The sequence below is a fragment of the Phaenicophaeus curvirostris genome, chromosome 2 (genome assembly GCF_032191515.1).
Source record: "Phaenicophaeus curvirostris isolate KB17595 chromosome 2, BPBGC_Pcur_1.0, whole genome shotgun sequence".
NCBI classification, from domain to species: Eukaryota; Metazoa; Chordata; class Aves; order Cuculiformes; family Cuculidae; genus Phaenicophaeus; species Phaenicophaeus curvirostris.
In genome coordinates this window covers 70,542,832-70,566,607 of record NC_091393.1, presented here as the reverse complement: position 1 = coordinate 70,566,607, position 23,776 = coordinate 70,542,832, and the positions used below count along the sequence as shown (strand labels likewise).

Sequence of the window (23,776 nt, the reverse complement as noted above, 5' to 3'; positions counted from 1 at the left end):
ATGTGAAGAGTCTGAATTGTTTGCAATATTTTTTTTTCCGTGCTCAATGTAATTCATTAAATTTTGTGTGATTTTCTTCAGGAAATGGTGTTGTAATTCATTTGCCAGGACTCTTTGAAGAGGCTGAAAAAAATGTAAAGAAAGGAAAAGGTGAGAAAATTTTAAGACACTGCTCTTAAAACAATTTGTGGGGAATGATAAGATTTTGTAACAGCTGATGCCATATTTAATATGTAAAACCAACAACCATCACATCAGCTATTATTCCAGCAAGTGGAACTTGGTTACGGACTGCAAAACAGGCAGAGAAACCCCATTCCCCATCCTGCTCTGCTTAGAGCAGCAGATAACCTAATTTATTATCTTCCCTTTTGGTTATCAGTGTTTTCCTTTCACACCCCTACTGCCTCATTTGTTCTGTTGCCCTCCTCAAAAGATGCTGCTGTAGAGGTTTGAGTACAACGTGTTTTTCCAAATTCCATTTAGCTGCCAGTTTCTGACAGGACTCTCACCTGGGGCCCTTGTGGGAAAGCAGACAAAAGGAGTCCCTTTACAATTTCAGAAGAGAATATGTTCTGAACGTTAATTATCTGCTGACATTTCTCTTGCTTAAGCAGTGAATTCAAGAAGTGAAACAATTTGTTTAAGTGTGCTGCCTGTTCATGGTTGTTCTACCTCTTACAATATTAGTGTAAAGTTTGATGATAAGTATTAATAAGAACAAATACTGTGGTAATCTCTTCTTGATCAGAACTTTGGATACTTCCTGTTAGGTCTAGGGTCATGCTTGGCAGCCACCTACTATAAGTGAAGTAAATAAATAGTCTGGATTATTCAAAACCAAACAACTACTATTTGATACCTGAAATTCAGGAACTAGTAGAATAGCTACAGTTCTTCTGAAGCATAAGCTTGACTTTTCTAGCTTTACAGGCTGATGCCAAGTTTTAATTATTGAAATCTGCATTTTTTTTTCCTCTGGAACATAATTGCTCAATCTTTAAACAGATTGAAGACTAAATATGCAAAGTGTTTATCCTTTATACATTGGAATTAAAAATGCTACGCTAAACATAATTTGAACTATTACATTTTGTCTTTAAGGACTAGAAGGCTGGGAAAAAAGGCTAATAATTTCTGACAGGGCCCATATTGGTAAGTTCCTGTTTGTGGTTTGGTTTTTTGTTGATTTTTTTTTTTGTTAATCTTTGTTTTCTCTCAACTTTCCATGGCAGTAAAAGCATAACAATTTCTAGCCATCTCTTTATATAGGTATGTACTTTTCTTTGGATTAAGTCCCCATATGTTGCTTTGGTTTATTGAAGATCCTAGAAAAAAATCATTTACCACTCTGGACCTTTCTAGGTTTATATTCTAATGACTCTTTAATTCTATTCCATAAGCATAACCTAGTCAGGAAAGAAGGCTCACTTTCCAAGCTTAGAGGTTCAAAGCAGTCAAAAAGCAGTTCAGAAGTTAATTGACTGAAGGATTCATTTCCCCTTTGGTGAAATGGCAGTGTTGCTTGTAGCAGCTTTTCTGCTGGGAAACCACGTGACTGGGCCTGACTTCTGAACTAACACGCTCCCTACCCAGTAAATTGCCACAACCTTCAGAAAGAAGTCTTTATGGGAAGGAATCTACAGAGATGAAGAGAACTCAAGTGTTAGCTTCAGCCAGTTAGCTCTGCAGTTCAGAGTCTGGAGTGAAATAGTGTTTGTAGTCCAAACCACCAACACAGAGCTTCAGAGGCTCTTCCTGTATCACTCTTAGGACATCTTTATTACATAAATTCATCCTTTAAATTAGATCTTTAGGTATTGTAACATAACAGCTCTGTAACTGCACTTATTAGGGAATAGGCTTATTGTTGCTCTGGTAGATATCTGAAGATGCAGACTTTTTGGGTCTTCATCAGATAAAAGCTTAGAACACTGGAAAAGTTTTGGGCTTACTTTTGGTTTTTTTGAAGGGGGGAGGAGATGTGGTTTTATTGTTTTTTTGTTTTGTGTTTTTTTTTCTTCTTTTTAAAAAACCTATCTGAAATAGCTTAAATATATTTTTATTTTGGAGTAACTACTGAGTTTGATATAGCTGAGTAACTGTTCCCAAGTCATTAAAATATTTTCTAGGAGTAGAGTCATTGTAGGTAAATTACTTGGAAAAGACTAGATTGTTAGAAAAGTTGTTCCGTGATGATTATATTACAGCGGCAGTACTGTGAAGTTTTCATAGCTAAACAGGTCATGAGTAACTTCAGACTCTTGACATATGAACTTTCAGAATACTTACGTTTAGGAAATTTTTGATGGCAGTCTGGCCATCCGTTGTCATGATAAATTTGTCCTTTCTGAAATGAGTATTGCCAACCTGTGAATGATAGTCTGTAAGAAAAGATCAACCAAAAATAGGTTCAAGCTTCTGGGGATAATCTAATCCTTTATGTTACGGGGATGTGTGGAAATAAAGACAAAAATAAATTAGTAAGGCAAACGAGGAAAACCACTCTTGTTCTAGAGAGACTAGAGTACTTACTAAATGAGTCTGTTTCTTAGAAGTGTTCGGTCTTTCCTGTGTAATTTGTAGATTAGTTGTTTAACTGTTGGGGAGATAGTACTTAAGAAAAATCAGCTGGCTTCCGTTAACCTGCAAATTGCTGCACCACTGTATTTGACACAAGTTGATGTTGGCTTTGCTTTTATGGTAGACAAAGAATTGCTGCACAGAATACTTTGCATAATCTTTGTCATTAATAATATATAAGGCTTTAAAACAAATTGGGACTTGTGTAGATGACTTATGTTTGTGTAACAGTTGTGGGTGGGAGCGTCTGCCAAAGGTATTTTAATTGATGTTGCCCAAAACAAATGGTTTAAGAAATCTTTAATGAATAAAAATGAAATTTCAGGTGAGAACTTGAAATAAACAGAGTATGACATTTTTCACTATAACTTATTTTCCAGCATTTTATTTCAACTGTATATTTTCTTTGTTTGTTGTCCATACATTATTTTGGGTCACAAAGCTGTAATGGCTTAGTTATTCTTGGGAAGTGGATGCACAGTTTGCAAGTATTCTATAAAATAAACACTTTAAAAACAAATTGTCTCTGAAAAGCCTTAGAGCTCCTCCCTGTAAAAATTTAACTTGTAAAAGGAGAGAAAAAAACCTTGTCATTTTGTTTGCCTCTCTTCAGTGTGTATATTTTTCCCCATTGTTAAACAAGGCAAGAATGGCTTTGAAGAAATTGTTACTGATATGGCAATTTGTTTCACACAGACTTTCTACTTAAGTTATGTTTATTTTCTTAGTATTTGATTTCCACCAAGCTGCTGATGGCATCCAGGAACAACAGAGGCAAGAACAAGCAGGAAAGAAGTAGGTAGTTTTATCTTGTCATACACAGGATGACTTGGTACAAACACGTGACTTAATACCTAGGTTTTCTGTTATTGTTTGTCATTGAGTTGAAAAAAATTTAATTATCCTTGTAACTCTTCAATGTGGAGTATGCCAGGATCACTTATTACCCCTTTGTCCTCCAGTGGCTAGCAAAAGATTGTATTCTTCATGAAAGGGTTGTATCTTGATATTTTGCTTTATGAAAAGGTTCGTTTATGAAAAGTTCCCGATTCGCTTTATAAAAAGGATTGTTGCTTCCCAATGTTTTAATTTTTTTCTAGAGGTATTTGTTTCTGTAAAAATACACTTGTTTATGAAGATAGGAGCTCCTTGTCATCTACAAATAATTGAAACATCTGATGTGACAATGCTTCATTGTCAGAAGTGCCTTGTATAGGACATACTGGTACTGACTTAATGGAATTTTTAAAACTTAGGAACTAGCTACTATGTTTCTAACGTGTGACTTGTGAGTAGCTTGCTAGTTTTGGAGATGGGCACAACGCTGGCAGAATTAACTGTGACATGTCTACAGCTGGAAAGTAATGTAGCACTATACACTTTGAAGATACCAGTAAACATAATCTTTCTTCTTGGAAGTTTGTTTGTGTGGGTGAAAAACAATTCAACCTTCCTTACCAAGACCTGTAAAAGGTATCATACATGACAGTAACCTTTAAGAGAGCATCTGATGTGGGCATATCTTGCTTCACACAGTTTACTCTTGAGTGATAACATCAATTACTCTTACACTACGTCATTCTCACGGTGGACTGTGCTGTCTTGTCTTGTTACCTGTTATTTTAGGAGTTAAAAGTAAACAAGAACAACATGCATATCTGGAGATGGAAGAACAGACTTTTTTTTTAAATGAGCCGCTATGTGTTTATTAGCTATTCTTGAATGTTTATGGAGCGCAATGTAAAATTGCTATAGTGCAAGATTTGCAATGAAAAATCACTGTCAGCTACTTGTGAGAAGGAGCCACTTCATTAGTTAGTGTTAAAAGATTGTAAGGGAAAACCCAGTGAAGAAATAACCACTTTTCTCCGATTAATTTGTTTTAAAGAAACCCAAAAGAAGAGTTGCATTCAAAGCTAAAAAACGGAAGTTGCTCTTAGAAGTGTTCTATTTCTCCTTTCTGTTGGGGTTCTTGACATTCTCGAATAATCATACAGTTCTCAAACTTATTAAAAATGTTGATGGACTGAAAGTACTAAGATATCTATTTCCTCCTAATTGTAAGGCTATCCAAGTGACTGTAGTGGGGGAAGTACTTCTATAGGCAGTCTAGGAACAGGCTATAAAAAACTGATCATCTGCTGACACACTGCTGTTTGCTTGCTGTAGGAAACTGAAGTAGCCTGCTAGCATGTCTAGCTGTAAATTTGACTGCCTAGCATATTTACTAGTAAAATTCTTTTGTGTCTAACATTTCAAAGTTGATCATTGGATATAGTAGGTTTTTTTCTGTTTTAACTGAATGCTTTTATCTGTTCACATACCGCTCAAAAACAGTCATGAGTAAGGCTCTCGCAGCTTCCCTTGCATAAATCTTTTAGAAAAGGTAATCTAATATAGTATACTATGCTTTTAAAATTGTTTTAACTTCTGTAAATATAGTCTTCTGACAGCTTAATTCTTATGGATTGGCATGTCTTAATGAAACAAGATGAATGGAAGCCAACTCCTACTTTAAAAAAAAAATTCTCTGCAGAGTATGATTTGGGGTGGAGGCTAGAGTCAATTATTTAAGTCACAATGTCCTGATCTGGTTCAATGATACTGTGTGATGAAAAGTTGGTTAGAATGTCTGTCTTTTTGGACTCAAGGCAAATATATCTTTCCCACTATTGAGTCTAAGTGGAAGAATTTGATTTTTTTTCTCCAAAATTATTGTTTTGAATCTACCCCAAACTACTAATTACCTAACTAAAATAAATTATGTAATGATTGTGAACTGTATTTCAGTTCACTCACGTATCAATGGATACCCTTTAACAACTTAATTAATACCTATTGAACTGAGTTATGGTATGGTACCTTCAAGGCAATTGGAAAAAATCTGGGCTTCTCTCCATATGCAGAATTTGTAGTTGAAGCAGATAAGGCTTTGTGTGTTTGCTCAGATTAAACAAACAAAGCAAAGCAGTTAAAAACTAAGTGCAAAACTAAGGTCAGCAATGTACAGAACACTTGGGAAGATGCTGCATGTCGTTCCACTTCTTAAAAAGAGCAGTTTGGCTCCATTTTAATAACTGTTTAGCAAGACTCCGGCAGAAGACACTTTCTGAACGATCTGTACTTCTCTGACAGTAAAGTTAGCACTAGTCAGTTTTATCTTACAGTATCACTGACTGAAGCTGAAAAAAGCTTTTCAGGCAGAGTGTATAGGTAAGGGTTAGGAAATAAATTCAGGTTTTTGGAATTGACTGCAGTGGAATATCTATTCCTGAACCCTTTGTAACGTAGAGCATTTTGAGTACCCTCATCACTCTTAGATGTTCAGCACTTTTTTCTGTTTTCCTGGCTTCAACTGAGGCATTTAGAATTAACTGAAATTGTTCTTACATACGAACTTGAAATTGTACTGTTTGTGCTCTTGCTTTGTGGTGGGATTTCTTTAAAAGTGTCTTCAGGACAGTTTTTTAGGAAGCTGTTTAGTTAGTTTCAGTTCATAGGGTTGAAGGATGTTGTTTCGGTATTCAGTTCCTTAAGTATGAAAGTAGGGAATTGTGTACAGTAAGCATGTGGGAGTTCACTAAGGTATCAATAGTTATTGGTTTAAAACCAGCGATATGTAGAAGAATAATAAATTTATGTCTACCAACAGTGATATTCTGAAATGAAGTTGCATACTGAAAATAGTTCATATTTTAAATGCTTAAACAAAGTTCTAAAGGCTCACAATTAACAGCATTTCATTTTATGCTGAGGATGTAGCTTTAAGGAAAAAACACCTTAGCTTGCTATAAATAATAACTCCTGTTATTATCTTTTGCAAGTTTGGGAACTACCAAGAAAGGAATTGGTCCAGTATATTCTTCAAAAGCAGCTCGAAGTGGACTCAGAATGTGTGATCTTGTTTCTGATTTTGATGATTTTTCTGAGAGGTAATTTCTGTATTTTAATGCATAGTTGTAAGCATAATTTTCTGTTTCTGGGGAGTACCCTAGGTAAGTGTTTAGATCTAGTTGCTATTACTTCTCTAATTTAAAAATTACCTTTAAAAATGAAAATAATTTTATTAAATTATCTATTTACAAACATTAAAATATTTTGTTGTTTAAAATTGTTTAATTACCAAATAATTGCAAACATGTAGCCAGTGAAACTAAGGTTGATAAGGGCATGAGTGGGAAAACAAATAAAAAAAACTTAGTTAAGCATTTTTGCCTTCCAGGTTCAAGGTGTTAGCCAATCAGTACAAAGCGATATATCCTACCTTAGAGATAGATATTGAAGGGGAATTGAAAAAGCTCAAGGTAAGCCTGCTTCTCTCTGTTAAATGATACAATCACTGTGTGCAGTTATTCATATGTAAATCTCTTGGTGACTGATGCTTGTTCTTGTGTGAGGAGTTAAAATACATATCGTGGAAAATTGGTATGTATCAATTTTAGAGAGTCAGCTAGCATCCTTAAATGCACTTTAACTTAAAGAAAAGGGCTTGTCATGGAAGAATTATTTTTGACTTCCAGTTGCTCAAACATAGTGGCTAGGAGAAAAAAAAAAACCAAAACAACAAACCCAAGAGTGTAGCTGGGGAAGTACGTTTCATTGTAAAGCGGAATATTAATTTCTTATGTCAGAAACTTGAGAACTGAAGTAAATTAATCTTCTAAGTAATAAGCATTAAGGAAAAAACCTGTCTAACAGCATAGAAAAATTTAAGTTGATAGCAGCAGAACTAATGAAGCCTGATTGCCAGAAAGCTAGTCGTGTGGTTAGTTAATAATTTTGTTTTCCCTGCAAGCTGTGAGATTTCTCACTAGTATTAATTCTCTTATGCCTAATAGTGCAATTTTTGAGGTGTACCCAAGTTATTATTTGAAAAAATTGTCCAGATGTCTTACCCTTACCCAGCTTTTTTTGTTCAAGTATTTTATAGAAACTTAAGTATATGAGGGTTTTTTCGGGTTTTTGTTTGGTTGGGGGGTTTTTGGTTGGTTTTTTTTTGTTTGTTTTTGCAACTTAGAAAACCAAATCTGACAAACTGTTTAAAACACGTATGTGTGAAACAGGGGAGGGCGTGCGCAGTTGCCTGTCTAATTCTATCAGAAAATCAGGCCAAAGAAATCACTCTTCTTGTATCTTTAGTTGCCACTAACTCAGTTTATCAGCTCTTGAATATTAGGATTACAGAACATCTGAAACTCCTTGTTAAGGTGGAAACATATGTATTGGTAGTGTGAGGAAAATTACTTGCAATTAACATTTGGTTTATGCTACCACACTTGATTAAATTATGAAAGACAAAGTGTTAATATTTCATATGAAGTGAATCATTAGAATGAGAACTTCCATATGTTCTCAGGGACTTTACTCAATTCCAATAATTAACTTTTTGCTTTTACTTTTACTTACAAATGTACCTGTATATATATCACAAATTTATGCTGCTTTACAAGTGTGTTGTCTTCAGATGGCTGCAAGTGGAAATCCCCACATGGTGGTTTGGGGGAGAAATCTTGAACACTTTGAAATGAAATACTGAGTACAGTAAAGTATTGTGATTATACTCAAGCTTGAATGTTTCTAAAGTGTTTTAAAAGGCTTTTTCTTTTTTTTTTTTTTTTTTTCTTTCTTTCCTCCTAGGGAGGGCATACTTGTCTACTGTGTAAATCTGAGTCTAGTGTTCTTCCTTTCCTTATTCACAAGTTATGGCATATTTAGCATTTCTTTATATTTGCTTTTCCTTTCAATAAGAATAAGAGCATTGTTATGAGGGAGCAAGAGCACTTACACTGTGGTTGGCTTTATCATAATGGAATTATATAATACAGTAGTCTTTTGTATTATTCAGGGCTACATGGAGAAAATAAAACCAATGGTAAAAGATGGTGTTTATTTCATGTACGAGGCTTTACATGGACCACCAAAGAAGATCTTAGTAGAAGGTGCAAATGCTGCACTGCTGGACATAGATTTTGGTACGTATAACCTTTTTGAGAAACACATGGCTATATACTTACGTATGAGGAATACTAAATATAAACTCCTCCATGGTTAGCTGTTCTTATGGCAGGAGTGTTTTGTATTTTGGAAGAGCAGTACTCTGAATGACTAGCAAATAAATAGAAGGAGGAAGAAAAAGGTTTAAATTAAATTCTTTTAAAAGTCTTTAGACTCTCTGAAGATTAATTGTTTGAATGACAGTAAAATCAGGTGACTTTTCTTAAATAGAGCGTATCTATTACTTGTCTATAAACTCCATATGAAATAACTCACAGTTGTATACATCTGTGGAACACACTTGAGACAAAACAATGTAGAGCTTTGAAAGGCAAAGTATATATGCAAAATACTAGTTGATTTTTGAAGAATTGACTTACATTTTTTTAAACTTTAATATAACACTTAAGTTTTCCACTGTTTTACGGTGTAAGGAAGGATGCTGGGAATCGGGATTACTAATGAGGCAGGAGTAAAAAAATTATCCCAACCAATTGAAAATATAAACAGTGCAGTTTTTCTTAAAACATTGAGATTTTTCTAATTAAATTAGAAGCTTCTTCATAGAAACACCTTTTTATGAGAATGTTTATTATTATTATATTTTAAAGGACAATTGTTGTGCCTCTGTATAGGCATAAACAACCTATGAGTGTGTCCTGTGTTCTGCTACATTTTTCTTCAGTTTCACTAGGCTTGTAACTGTATCGTTTTTAATTGCTGGAAAGGTGCTTATGCCTGAAATTGTAGCCTGTAAGGACTACTGTTAAACAAATACAACCGATGAGAGTTCTGGTATTGGGCATCTTCAAACATGCTGAGTTTGAAAGCCTCCTCTTTTAAGAGGAGGATGTGTCTAAGACTAGTCACTATTAAGTGCAAGCACCAAGTTTTCCTGTGATAATCTGAATATTGGAAGAAACTGCCTTTTCTTTAACAAGTCAAATAAAGAAGTCTTCAGATTGTCACAGGAAAAACACTTGATGCAAGCCTGAGATATTTGCAGAAAACTCTAGGGGAGGGATTGATTTTTTTGTTTTTTTTAATGTAGTAATGATTTTGCATTTTCCCTAGATGTAGGAAATGCAAATAGGCTGACGTTCATTAGGTATAATGTGTACAGACTTCTTAGATTTTCCTCCTGTCTATGCAGTGAGAGCCATGCACAGGGAGAGTATCTGCTTTCCTTAGGCAGGTGCCATCAGTGGGTTGGACACTTGGGTTAACAATAGATGAGTCCTAGCCAAAAGATTGCACAATGCCAAATTTGATTATTGAGTGTTCTGAATGAGGCAGTTTTCTGTGTATTGGTGCACAAAAGTCTTAATGCTAAAGTGAGTTTTATGAATGTGCGCCTCTTGGCTGTGAAGGTGGTAAATCCCCAGATTTGCAGACCATCCAGCTTTTCTGGAGCTTGTGACAAAGCTCATGTGTGTGTCATGGGGTGGGGGTGTAGTGGTATGTGTGTGTGGTCTTTGGTGTTCTTAAACACTGAGTGGTGATAAACCAATATACCAGGCTGGGAGCTGAAAACATGTAACATTTTTCTCATTAGCAGTGTTTGTGACGTCCATTAGCTATATTTACCTGTCAGTAAAGAAAAGTTCAACTGTGTCCTGAGAAAGATAAAGACTAATACTTGCTTGCAAACTGATGTTATATATCACCTGTAAGCCTGCATCTGTCTCTTGAGGGATTTGAGTTAAGCACAAGGAGCTAGAGATACCCGAAGCAGAGCCTCGCTGAGCAGCCTCTGATGGATTTTGAGTTAAGTTTGTCCATATTGCTTTCAGTTCCATTTGTTTTAGCGGTTCCTCTCTTACCCATCTCTGACTCTTATATCAACAGAAGAAAATTGTCTGAAGCATGAGGTAGAAGTCTCTCACTTATATGTAGTTACTGTGTGGCTGAAGCATTTGTTTGCAATTCAAATTCACTAAGGACTTGTGTGTTCTGTTTCATCTTCCGTTAGTTTTTTGAAAGAAAGGAAAAGAAAGAAAAAAATCCCCCAAAACAAACCTAGGAATTTTGAGATGTTTAGCTGTTATCTTTGCTGTCCAGGCTGTGTTTTAGGTGAGGGCTGAATATTTAACTGGAGGCAAGCTCTCATCACTAATGAACTAGATGGTATTCCAGGAGTCATTTTTCTTTTCTTTACTTAGTTTTCTTTAATTGTGGAAGTAGTTTTTTTTTTCGTTTGGTTCTATTAACAGTTTTTTTGAACTAATTTTTTTAATAGGCACATACCCTTTCGTGACTTCATCAAACTGCACAGTTGGAGGTGTGTGCACAGGCCTGGGCATGCCGCCACAGAATGTCGGAGAAGTGTATGGAGTTGTGAAAGCATATACAACAAGAGTTGGAATTGGTGCCTTTCCCACAGAGCAAAATAATGTGAGTATTATCAGCCTTAGATATGACCTGTAACTGGGTGAAATAACTTAGTGTGTCTGTCTTATGTTTTATTAATGTTACTGGTTAAACGCGAGTAGGTGACAGTGTGTTTGGATGTCTTATTCTTCTGATGCCAGACTGAGCTTACAGGACTACCAAACCTGATGGTCATTTTCTCAGACCTTCCTGTGGAATAGAAGGCTAGAACAGAAACAAATTTTGCGATGCTCAAATAGCATTCTGTTGTATTAGAAATAGCATTTTGTATTTCTGTTTTCATACCACTGGACTAATTTGTGAAAAACTGGGGGAATCGCAGAAATAACAGAATGCCAGTGTGGAAGGGACCTCGGGGATCATCTGGTCCAACCTTTTTAGGTGATATATAGTTTAAATAAGATGGCTCAGCACGGTGTCAAGCTGAGCCTTAAAAGCATCCAGTGTACAGGAATCTACCACTTCCCTGGGGAGATTATTCTAATCTTTAACTGTTCTCATGGTGAAAAACTTTCTTCTTGTGTCCCATTGGAATCTCTTCAGGAGCAATACCTATTACCCCTTATTTTTTCCACATGACTCCTTGTAAAAAGGGAGTCTCCATCTTTTCAGTAGACACCCTTTATGTACTGGTACATGGAAGAACATCTAAGGTAATTTACAATATCGTGAAATGTTTTTTAAGTGTTAGCCTGCATCATGTGTTACAAATAGATTTTAAAAAGGGCTCCTGTATTACTCTTTGTTAGGAAATTGGAGAATTGCTGCAAACAAGAGGTAAAGAATTTGGTGTTACCACTGGTAGAAAGAGAAGATGTGGCTGGCTGGACCTTGTGCTACTCCGATATGCCTACATGATTAATGGATTTACTGCGTGAGTTATTTTGACAGCTTTGATGGCAATGTGCCATAAAATCATGAAATGCTTTTTTCCAGATTACTGGAAATTGTATGTATACTAGCTAGTAACATTCAGACCATTAGTATAGATTTGTTGATTATTTTAATATTTTGATAAAGTAACTATCTCTCATTTTTCCTAGCATTAAATGTTCCTATATTTGACATTTTCATACTTGTAAATTTTTCTTAACTTGTAGCACGTAGTTATTTCTCATTTAAAATTATCCAAGAGGCACTTAAGTGTCTTAGTACTTGATGCTTCAAGTTACCTCAACTCCTGCCATCCCACCAAACTCAAACCAAATCAAATGCCTTACCAGGGCCTTAAAACCTGATATAGTTTGTGGAACCCCCTAGTATCTTCATCAGTATGTGTCAATGTAGAAAATTTGCATATGACTTTGGAGAATACATATTCTTTGAATTTTGCCATTTTCATATAGTACCCAGTCTAAAGTCTCAATAAAAAGGCTGTTAAAATTTTCTGCTTTTTCTTTTAGTCACACTAGATAAATGCATTAGTACCGTACGGGCTGTTTTTATAAGGAAAGACAATTAATTGTAATGTGCAATTTATTCTTGGTATTTGTACAATACGATGAGAGTTGAGAGTTGGTGAACTTGTTTAACCAGAGTAATATTTCTTTATAGATTGGCGTTAACCAAATTGGATATCTTGGATGTATTTCCAGAAATCAAAGTTGGTGTTGCATACAAACTAGATGGTGAAATCATACCTCATTTTCCTGGTAAGACTGCTTGTTTAGATTTTGGTGAATCTGATACTGCATTTGACGCTTCCTTGTAAAATTCATGACAGGAGTGTGTTACTTCAGCATCAAGTCATTAATGTCCTCCCAGAGGGACCAGACACCCTATACCACGCCTGAACCAGCACCCTTGAAGACACCTATACCAAATGCTGTCACTTTTCTACTAGAAAGATGCAAAACACTGTATAAAGCTTCTTAAATGTAAATATTAATACTGCTTTATCTCTTTCCTTTAATACAGTCTGCATTACCTTCAAGCTAAATTGGAAGCTCATTTCTCACTCTAAACCAGTGTCTTATTCCCTATACTGTATTCATCCCCTTTCTAGCAGGACAAGTCTTCATTTAAGCATGCCGTGAATCGCATCAGCAAACTGATCTGGATGAAAAGTCAGGTTTTTTTCTCCCTGTGTTTTCTAACAGATTAATTCCCTTTAATGGTTCACAGAGCAGGCAAAAGCCTGTCGAACCTATGCAATGGAAAAGAGTGGAGGAGGAAATGAGCAATTAGTTCAGTGGAAGTCAAGACTATTTTCTAATGCAGGACCAACACACATCAGCTTAGCGTGAGAGAAACTGTAGCTCCTGAGGGGTACAGTGGCTGTTTTGGTGATAATATTTACCTTAAGAATGTACCTTCATGTTGAAGTATTCAAATATCACAAAATATTGTTTTTATGGATAATGCGTCTTTTTCAGTTTGCTATAACAGAGATACTCCAGAAAGAGGAAGAATGCTAATCAGTACTAAAGATTGGCCTTCCTGATTTCCTCATGTGTGCATAGGTGTCTCTTCCCATTCTAATTGTTATCTCAGGGTTTGAGGCTGGTCACAAGTTACAGTTTTTCATGTGATATCCTCAGCAGAGAACTTTCAGGGGTGAGGAGATCAGGTATCATAATCAGACACGACTCACAGCAGGATTTATGTAGTATAAATATATAGTTACGTATAAAGGAATAAGCGATGATCTGCCAGTAGTTCATGAAAACAGCACCTATCTGTTGGGGAAATTCATAAGGAATTAACAAAATCTTCTTCTGTTTCTTCATGTGCTTGGGGGAGTTCTCCAATTGATTTTGCCCTCCAGTATTTTCAAACAAAAGTACCAGTTACAATATGAATGTATTCTGAATGACACGGCATGCACTTTAATTCAGGAAATTTAGTACTCACCTTGCACTAAACCAGGGAATGCTTCCCCCTTTTTAAGTCTCAGATATCCCCTGATTGATACCCTTATCAGAATATTAAGGTAATTAGTGTGTGCCTTAGATGGCCTTTGAACATAATGGAAATTGCAGGTTTGAATTGAGAGCTATTCAGTAAATGCTTAATCTGTAGCCCTATCATCTAACCTGGGGGCTCTTTGGACTGTCTTGTGCTCAAGCTGGGAGGACCTTCTTTGGCAGTCCCATCATTAAAGATACATAAACAGGCAGCCATGTTCTCCAGTACTCAGACTTCAGTCATAACTTTCCCCCCCATTCATTGTGTCTGTCAGATGGGACCAGAATCTTGTTACAGCTCCTGAGGGCAGCCTTTGCTGCCTGTGTATGCCCAAGTAACAGGTAGCTGCCCTTTGGCATAGAAGCATCACATGGCATAACTCCATTTTTCTTTACTGCATGAAAATTAAGAATTCTGGAAGAAATTTAGTAGAGGCTGTTGTCTTTGCTGTTGATGTGCTGTCTTCCTTAAGTGACAGGACTGAGTTTGAGCTGAACTTCTGGTAAGCTGGAAGATGCTGTCTCTCACAGTGCCTCTGCGTTCCACACCTCTCTTTGCTATACTCCTCAACACTTGGCAGCATTTTCAGCACATATGCTGCAGGTTACTTATTACCCCTGCCCCTGGCATACAAACAAAAGGTAACTTTCTGTTTTGCAGACCATTAGCTTATTTCTGATGTCTACAACTTTATGTTGTGCACTTGTATGATTTATTTATTTTTTTTAAAACTTGCCGATTTGACATTTTGAATTTAATTTAGAAGCGATCTAGTCAGGGAATCTCTTGCTGGCAGGGTATTTCTTTCTTTCCTCCCTCCCCTCCCACTCTCTTGGAGATGTTAGTGATTTACTCTTCTTGTGAAATGCCTGCCTCAAAATTAGAAGCACACACAGTGCCCGCCATCTCAGGAAAAACATGCCATATTTCATATATTGTTCCTTTTTCCAGCTGGATCAGAGAATCATATGAGTCTCAGGTTTTTTTAGCTTATAATTCTGTGGGCATTTCATAATCTCCTGTTAAACAAGTACTGAAAATGTCCTGTAAATTTAGAGCTGACTGTAGTTGGTATCATTTAGGCTCTGGTCGTTAGCTATGGAGCTGCCCTGTATTTGCATTTCTGTTCAGTCATAGGAGCTCGTGAAAGAAAGATGGAATCCCCTCCTAGCCACGGTCTAGTCCTGCTAGTGCCTCCTGTCTAAGTTCCGGTGTCAGTTGATCCCAGCACAGACAGAGGCAACCTCTAGCTCAGGAGACTTTGCAAACAGATCCTTAAGAAATTGGGAGGTTATTGTGGAGAAGTTTTTCTTCATGCTTGCTTATTTTTCTTGTGCTCTTTCCCTGGACCTCTACTGTAGATTAAAGAGCTAGGACACTGTGCTAGATTCGCCTTTGGTCTGACCTATATGATTGTTTTTATGTTCAGTTTCTGAAATTGCTGGGACTATCTTTCTCTTCCAAGTGTCAGGATCCCAAATTTCAGCTATTCTTTTTAAGTTGGAAGTAACATCACGTTATGCCCTCTCCAAATTATAGCGCCAGATGACCAGATATCATATCTGCTCTCTCTGTTATCTAATTCAGTTGTTAATAAGGAATGTTCCAGAAAGCCTAGAAGATAAATGCCCTAAGAGAAGAGCCAAGAAAAATCTAGATGGTAACTTCATCTGTTACTACACCGACTCCATGGCTTACCTTTATGACACATCATTTTTTATCACACCTGCTGGAGCAAAATGAGAGAAACATCAACATTTGAGACATCAACAAATTTATCCCTTCTTTTTCTTCCTTTTTTTTGGGGAAGTAAGGAATTTAACTAATGCAGAGTAATAGAAGATTGTAGACAAGATAAGACCGTTCAGTTCTAAGTGCTTTCAGCATTTTCCCAGCTAGCCTCATCAGAGAGGCTTCAAAGTAAAAATGCCTGCAGACCTTCAAGATTAGGTGTTCAGTCACTTTCCCTCTTCAGAAAGAGGGAGGCTAGCGTGTTGTTCTAGACCATCCACCATGCCCAGAGATTAGTTTGTGGTTTTGTACTTTGAGTATAGCCGTTCTGTTTTACACATCACTTGGACAGCAGACAACCCCTGTTTGACATTAAATCAAACTGACAAAATTTTAGTCTGCCCCAAGACCCAACACCAAGATAATCTCCAAAATTCAGTTCTTACTGCTGTTGACATTAAAGCAAGTGCTTATTCTTGGCCTCTACAACCCAACCTCCTTATTTAACGTGCATGTCTCTCTGTCTTGATAACAGCAAGTATTGATTCAGGATCACTTGCCTTAACCTGTGAACACTCAGTCCAAAAATTGTACACTTCTTCACTGTTGTGGGCTTTGAAGTCAGTAGAGCATAGTCCTCTTTTGCCCTTGCTCAAAATGCCTGGTTCCTAAAGGCTGTCCCTGCAGCATCACCACTATTGAACTCTTACCTGCACCAGGAAAAATTGAATATGCTGAGCTGGAGTTTGTTGGCTATCCACATGCTGGAGAGGATTAGCTACGGTTTTGTATTTGCACCTCTAATGTGTCTAAACCCCTTTCCCAGGTTGACTAACTGTCTTTGCAGGAGGGACTGATCTGAGACTTGGAGCCTACATAACATTAATTACAGTGCCTGTGGTAGAACCTTGTCTTTTTCAGGAAGGCAAGGATGTTTGAGACCTTCCATTTTTTTTTATGATCGTATTTTGACTGTTTTCAGGCTTAAGGCATTTTTTTGCTGCCTAGTGTTGTTCCAAGACTAATGTTCAGGTGGTTACTGGAATGATTCAATTCCAGAACAGTGTGCTTAGAGCACTTCCAGCACTTGAAATCATCACAGGATTCAGAGTTAATGGACGGCATTGTAGCAGGTTACTAAATGGAGTACAAAATTGAATATACTCATTGCTTCAGTTCTGAGAAGTAATTGGAACAGTTAACTGTTCATACATTATGAGACTCCATGTGGGTTTACAAATGTGTTGTAGAGTCTGGGGCAAAGGGTCTGGGCATCAGAAGTCTATTATGTATGACCTACTTCTTATCACTATGTTCAGTAAAAAGTACACTTGTATGCCATTTTAAGCTGGTGGTTATTTTTGCTTTCACATCACCGAATTCCCTCCTGAAGGGGGGGACTAAGATCTTGCTCTTTGTTCAAAAAAAAGAAAAAAAGAAAACCCCAACATTTTGGGGAATCACTTTTCCTGAAAACTTGTTTTCTGGACTGAAAAGATGATGATTTAAGCAAAATATGCATACATGTGACTAAGAGCACTAGAGTTCCTAAAGTCTAAGTCCTGATGGTTACTGGTTGTTTTTCTCTGCCTATCGTAACAACAAAGGACATTCCAGCACTTCTAGTGCTGATACTATCTTATGAGAAAACCTCTTTGTATAATAAAAGAATTAAAAGCTTTACAGTGGTGGTTTTAGTGGTAGAGAATGCATCATCTTTGTAGACATAATATTTTTGTTCCTATTTGCTTCTCAGCCAACCAGGAAGTCTTAAATAAAGTAGAGGTTCAGTATGAGACACTCCCAGGATGGGATACGGACATATCAAATGCAAGGACGTTTCATGAGTTGCCTGTAAATGCACAAAACTACGTTCGCTTTATAGAAATGGAATTGGGTGTTCCTGGTAAGTAAAACAGGATTATAATACAGTTCTTTCTTTGGATTACAATGCAGTTCTCACTCTACTGAGGTTTTATAACTTGCTTACATGTTTTTCAGAGTGGTTATAATAGAGGTTTAGCTCTGCTGCTATTATGGTCAGTAGGACTAATGGTATAGTAAAGTGATTAAGTACATGCAGCAGTAAGAAGTCCTAAGCTAACAAATTTCTCTTGCGCTTCCTAATAAAGATGATCCTGTGGATCCATCCCAAGATGGGAACTAGGAGATGATAGAAATCTTTACTTTTCTGACAGTTTCTACGTATCCTTTTTCCTATGATCTGGAAAACTGATTTGTTTATTATGTCAGCTTCAGAACTGTTCCTGATTTTCTAAGTCATTAATTCATTCTTGCATTGAGAACAATACATGTAGTCATCATTTCTTAACATGCTGTTAGTATGTGCTGTGTTTTTCTTCAGAATGTGGCAGTTAAGATCTTAAGTGTTTAAGATAAGTTTCTATCTTACCTTAAGATACAATCCGGTCTTGCTTTCTGTTACTTATAATAAGTTTGTTTTCTCTCCTGCAGTTAAGTGGATTGGAGTAGGGAAATCCAGAGAATCAATGATCCAGCTGTTTTAAAGATTTCAGATGCATGGAAGAAAGCACACTCCTCAAAAGACTGCTCAATCTTAAATGCGTTAGTAGCCCGCAAAGCAAAGATGTTGGAAAGATAAATTTTTGCATGGAAAGAAATGCTAGAATTGATACCCTCAAATCAATTGCTACTCCTGAAAGAGACTTTAACACGAACCTGTACCAGATCTTGTTCGACTGCATTTTCCAGGACTCTTGTCATTGTTGTTCAAAGTGCCATCAGTTTTTTTTTTCTTTACTCAATATTTACTTCATAATATAATTCCTGTTTAAAAATCTAAAGTAGCATTACTTTCATGACTGTTTGTCTTTGTTATCCTCTCTCTGCTTTTGGCGGTGTTACTTCCCTGAAATTTTAGGCAGTAAAATAATGCAGTTTTGCACAGATAGTTTTACATCCTCATTATTTGTATTCCTAAAGCTCTGTTTATTCTTAATGGCTGCTCTTGTGAGTGATTAAAGAGGGGGGAATTCTGATTTTATAATGCTATAAATGCTGTCTAAATTATTGTGTGATCTCTTTTTTAAAAAAAGATGTGATGCCAAGTTGTTAAGAATGTCCAGGGTTTTTTTTTGGCTCTGTAACACAGGAAACTTACTCTTTGTAACTCACAGAGGACACTCAAATGTTTACCAGGAAGTGTGCCCAGAAAGTTAGAAAACTGATAATGTAAAAAGTTCACTTGCAATTATTAAAGAACTGTTCTGATTTTGCGTTAAATGTTTTATAATGTTACTCTTTTTTTTTTTCCCCTGATATATAAAAAATGCTGCACTTCTCTGCTTCCAAGGCATATCTCTCAAACTGTTTCCCTATTTAAATGAGGTTATATTTATATTTGGTGCGAAGTCTAACATTTTTATGCCCTTTTAAATTCCTTTCTATATAGCCAATAGGAGATCTTTCTGAACTGGCAAAGCACAGATGCTTTTTTAATTGTAAATTGAAGATGCTTTAAAAATAACACTTGAAGTATTCAAGGTATTTGCTTTAGATGTAGGGAGAGTAACAAGTGTTCTCCTTGCGATACCTGACATATTTTGTCTTATTAGTGTCGAGAAATGTTCTAGAATTATTTTAATTTATAGCTGTTATTATATATTTTTAAAAACTGATTTCTTTTGGCAAAAATCCAATAATTACATATTTCTTTTGCAGAGTTTTTGAGAATGACTTTGTTTTTACACGCTATAGTATGATATACATGTGCTTCTTGTCACTTCAAATAAAACTCTGTTTCCTACAAACTTATTTTTATCAGGGTGGAGCAATAGTTTTAGATTTAGTTTAGCAGATTTCAGCTATGCAGGTGAATATAAGAGACTTTGAATGCAAAATAAAAGATACGAGGCCTTTGAGATTGTCTTAGTTAACAAGATGTTGCCTGAAATGGAATAGCTTTGTTGGACTGATGCTGCTGTTGAGGTGTTCAGCACAGTGTTTTATGCTCCCAGTGGACATAGTACTGCTTACCATAAGGGGAGGAACAGGAAGCCTGAAAGATAAAGCTAGTGACATTTAAGGAACATTTTCTATTGAACTGTTCATGTGACAGTGCAGTTAGTAGGGCGTGTATTTTACTTGTGTAATAAATAGAAAGAGAAGGATACCGCAGAATGCTGGGAGATACATTGAGACACCTTTGTATCAGAATTGCATGTGAAGATTGTTCTCAGCAGTAAAAACCAGACAACTTCATACTCAGGTTTTTTTTTCCAGAGGAGATGAGGGTCTAGTTTTACTGTCAGTGTTGCAGTCCAGGAAGAGAACTGTACCATCCCTCCCTAGCTAAGGGACATCTTGAATTAAAAATCTCTTCCTAATTTCCCAGTGAAGAGGAGAAGGGATATAACTGTGTGAAATATAAATGTCACTGTTCCTTTAGTGAGGAAAAACCCAATACGCCCATTTCCTAGGTGATGTGGGGAATTGACCTTGCAATGTGAACAATGGGTAGTAATTACTAAGTACTCTTGTCTTCCTGTAGCTGTAGGAGGCACCAAGGGGATTTGTGCTGTCAGTGAAACTACCAACCAAGGATCCAGGGGCCAGGCTGGTTCAAGGAGTGAGTAAAGAAATAAATGAAGGCATGCTTGCTTTCTACTGTGAATAAATAAATGAGGGCTTACTATGTAGTTGTTTCACTTCTGCAGGGCGGAGACCTCTAAGTTCAAAGCCTGTTTTGCTTCTTCCACTGTTGTAACTCCAACTGTACAAACTATCTTTGTTTTTACATTGAGGAATTGATATTCCCAGATGCAGCAAGATTTCAAAGCAATATAGCTATATCCTAAAATGATGCAAAGTATTAATGCTTTTTAAGAAACAAAAAAGAATTGTCTTGGATGCAAGAGTGATTGATGTTCTTTTGCTTTCTTTTAAGTTCAGCTGAGATTTTTCTTTGATTCTTCTACTCAGGTGCAGGCCTGGAAAGTTGAAAACATCCTCCAACCAGTACTTGTCCAGATAATATGTGATCCAGGATCTGTTGGTCTATATTTACTGTTATGATCTGGAACAAAGAAATTCTCTCTTTAAATTTCAGGTGGTTAAACTTGGTGCTTATTATGTTGTCTCTGAATGCCACTTTCACATAAGCTTTGCTAGAATGAATTTTGGCTGTTGTCAAAGAATGGTTATAGTGTACCAAATTCTGCCTTCACTCAGTGCTATGTTTTCTACCCCTTATTTCATGTGTATATATGGGGAAATAGGCTGGGATGCGTTATTGCCAACCTGAAGGTTATGGAAACAAATGTTAAAAAGTTATGGAGGACATTTCAAGCGCTGTGTGCTGCTCTTGAGGCCATGCTGAGTTCATCTGTGGAACCAAGGGGGAAGGAAAGAGCAACATGATACTCTACCACGCGCGGTACGCTTAGCAGGGGCCAAGTTACATGCCTTTGAAGACACTTGTAGTTTTTTCTATAGCCAAGAGTCACTATTCTGGTTTCCCGCCCCTTCATTACTCAAGAGCCCTTTGGCCTCAAAGGAATTGCTACACTCATTGGAAGAAAGCTTTTGGCTGTCTGTCACAGGCTAGTAGTAAGCTGTGGTAAAAGGAAAAGCCTTTGTACTGTAATGACAAGCATGTATTTCTCAGGCCCTTCCTGTATAAGCCCCTCCTCTGTGAAGTCTCTTCTGTTGCTAGTATGTAAGGAGGGAGGATGGTAAGGTAGGGTCGTAGTTGAAGTTGATTCTCTTCCAAGTGTCCTCTTCTGCTAATGGGATGTTTTCAGGAGGCACGGATAACTGCTAGGCCTAACAAGGCTGATGACAGACAAGGTATTTTGATCTCATGCCATTCTTGCTGCCACTGAAATATTTACGAAGTTGATTCTCCTAGGCTTGTGCTCCACTGTAACATTTAATAGCGTTTATGTCACTACGGCTTAGTGAGTCTCCTTTACTAATAGGAAGGGAAGTGAGGGATACTTCTGCTGCTTAGCCTTTCCATTTGTATTCCACATGTAGTTGGGTTTTGACATATAGCTAATAGACAAAACTTTCAAATAAAGTGGCAGACAGAGAATGTTGATGTAATGCTTTCATCTATCATCATTCTGGAAATCTACTTTTTAACAGAAGATTATAGCTCCCTTTTGCTCTCACAGCTAGCTCCCTTAATGAAACATCACCAAAGGTTTGGCTGCTTGAGAAAAAGTAAAAGCTGGGAATGAAGATAAGGGACAATTCAATCCAGTGAGTTTTTTCCCACCCGTACTGTTCCTAGTCTCTGAAGCAGTGAAACTTAATGAACCTAGTGCTGTAGTAATCAAGCACGCTTCTTTAAGTGTGTGATGGCTTTAGCTAGTTAAGAATGGCTGCTCTGCATATGTTCCTACACACAGATGATGCATTATTTGCAGAGATTTAAAATTTTACACTGTTTGTGGTTGGTCTGAGTGTTACAACTCACTTGCCATGTCATCTTTAAAATACTTTGCCATAGATGCACATTCAAATATATTTAATAGTTTGAGTTGGAAGAGATCTTAAAGATCATCTAAATCCAACTCCTCTGCTGTGGGCAGGGGCACCTCCCACTAGATCAGGCTGCCCAAGGCCCCATCCAACCTGATCTTGAATGCCTCCAGGGATGGGGCAGCCAAGATACCTTCCATTCAACTTCAAACAAATAATGTTAAGATTCCAGTGTTCTCCGCTGTCACTTCAGAATTATTAGATCAAGTGTATCAAAGCAAAGCATTCATAAAACACTATGATAGGGTTTTGCAGTGATGAATCAATTTGTGCATGTATCTAGGCACTTACTCTTTAGCTCTTTCGATATGCACCGCTAACAGTTTTTACAAGGTGTTTGAATAACTATTTTTAGATAACAATCTGCACAAGTACGAACGGTTTGCCTTGTTCTCCTTCATTGCTTTCTGCATATTACAGAGGGAACTGGGTTACCTGATTGTTGGTAGCAGAGAAAGGATGTGGCTTTGGGGGACGGGTAGCAGCTTTGCTTTTTTTTTTGATTTGAAAGAGTGAGATGACTTTACTTTTTCCTCTGTGCAGTTTAGGATTAGGTTGTTTACAGCAGAGGGAACCTCCCTAGTTCGTCTTCTATGCCCTTCTCAACAGAAAATCCAGCACAGGTTACTTACTTGTGTTGAGATAGTACAGCAAGTCAAATGCTGCTTTGTATGAAGTTTGGTTGTACCAGTTGCTGGTGATCTTCTTCATTATTTTTTGAAAATGCATGTACTTCCTGAGAGCTGAATTGTCAAAGTTGTGTTGGAATAGAATTTCAGCTTCATGGTTCACTGGAGCCAGTTGCAGTTTACTGAAAGGTCTAGGCAAAAAGCGTAAATCATCCTGTAATCTCATGCTGACATATGGTATGTAAATACCATGATCCACCCAAAGGGTAGCTAGCATTATAAATGTGCTCTCTAATCTCCTGCTGAAATGAGCACTCAGTATAATGCAGCTGTAATCTAATAGATATTAACAGCCTGAGAATGTACAGTAAGACCTTAATAATTCAGTATTGTTCGATTGGCTTCATCTGACTTGTAATTAGCACGATACGGGTTGTGCTTGCAGTCAAGCAACTATCTGCAGTAGTTTAATATTACCAGGATTTTTAAAGCCTTTTCTCAACAGAAATAGCCTACGGCATTATAAATTTTTTTTACATTAAATATAATCTGAAGCTGATGGCAATACAACAGATTTTCATAGGAGGGGAAAACCCCAGCATTCTTTTTACAATTTCCATTCTAGATTCTTATATAGATAACAAATTCGGGTCATACAGCTCTCCTCGGATGGCCAGAAACTTTTGGATGTAGTTTTGGTTTACTCTGCCCAGATTCTTTTGTTCCTTTTGTAGGCTGAAGTCATTAAAAAATCATCAAGAAGTTGTTGCAGCATTGCCCACAATAGGCATGAAAGAGAAAGGCCGATTCCACAGGGGGTTTACTTAGTTGCACAAGGTTACCCTGAGCTGCTCTGGGTGCATGTGCCTTGTGGACCCATCCTAGTTGCTCAGGCTAGAAACCACAGACATCCTTTCCCAACGGAAAAACTGAGCTGTTGAAGCAAGCAAATAGAAGATAGTGAAGGTACAAACAAGAAACTAGAGAGCAGGAATCCCACCCAAGCTGTGGAA

At 37.0% G+C, this 23,776-nt stretch overlaps 1 protein-coding gene across 1 annotated transcript in view; it reads left to right on the top strand.

The window, feature by feature from the left end:
* Nucleotides 1-18,870, top strand: part of ADSS2 (adenylosuccinate synthase 2) — a 37,175-nt gene extending 18,305 nt beyond the window's left edge. The window contains exons 3-13 of the mRNA XM_069852422.1: nt 82-150; nt 1,105-1,155; nt 3,312-3,378; nt 6,408-6,515; nt 6,806-6,887; nt 8,429-8,555; nt 10,817-10,971; nt 11,718-11,842; nt 12,523-12,620; nt 17,363-17,512; nt 18,082-18,870. Coding sequence (XP_069708523.1) covers nt 82-150; nt 1,105-1,155; nt 3,312-3,378; nt 6,408-6,515; nt 6,806-6,887; nt 8,429-8,555; nt 10,817-10,971; nt 11,718-11,842; nt 12,523-12,620; nt 17,363-17,512; nt 18,082-18,134 — 1,085 coding nt within the window. The 3' untranslated portion in view covers nt 18,135-18,870. The remainder of the gene's footprint in view (nt 1-81; nt 151-1,104; nt 1,156-3,311; nt 3,379-6,407; nt 6,516-6,805; nt 6,888-8,428; nt 8,556-10,816; nt 10,972-11,717; nt 11,843-12,522; nt 12,621-17,362; nt 17,513-18,081) is intronic.
* The last annotated feature ends 4,906 nt before the right edge of the window (nt 18,871-23,776 follow it).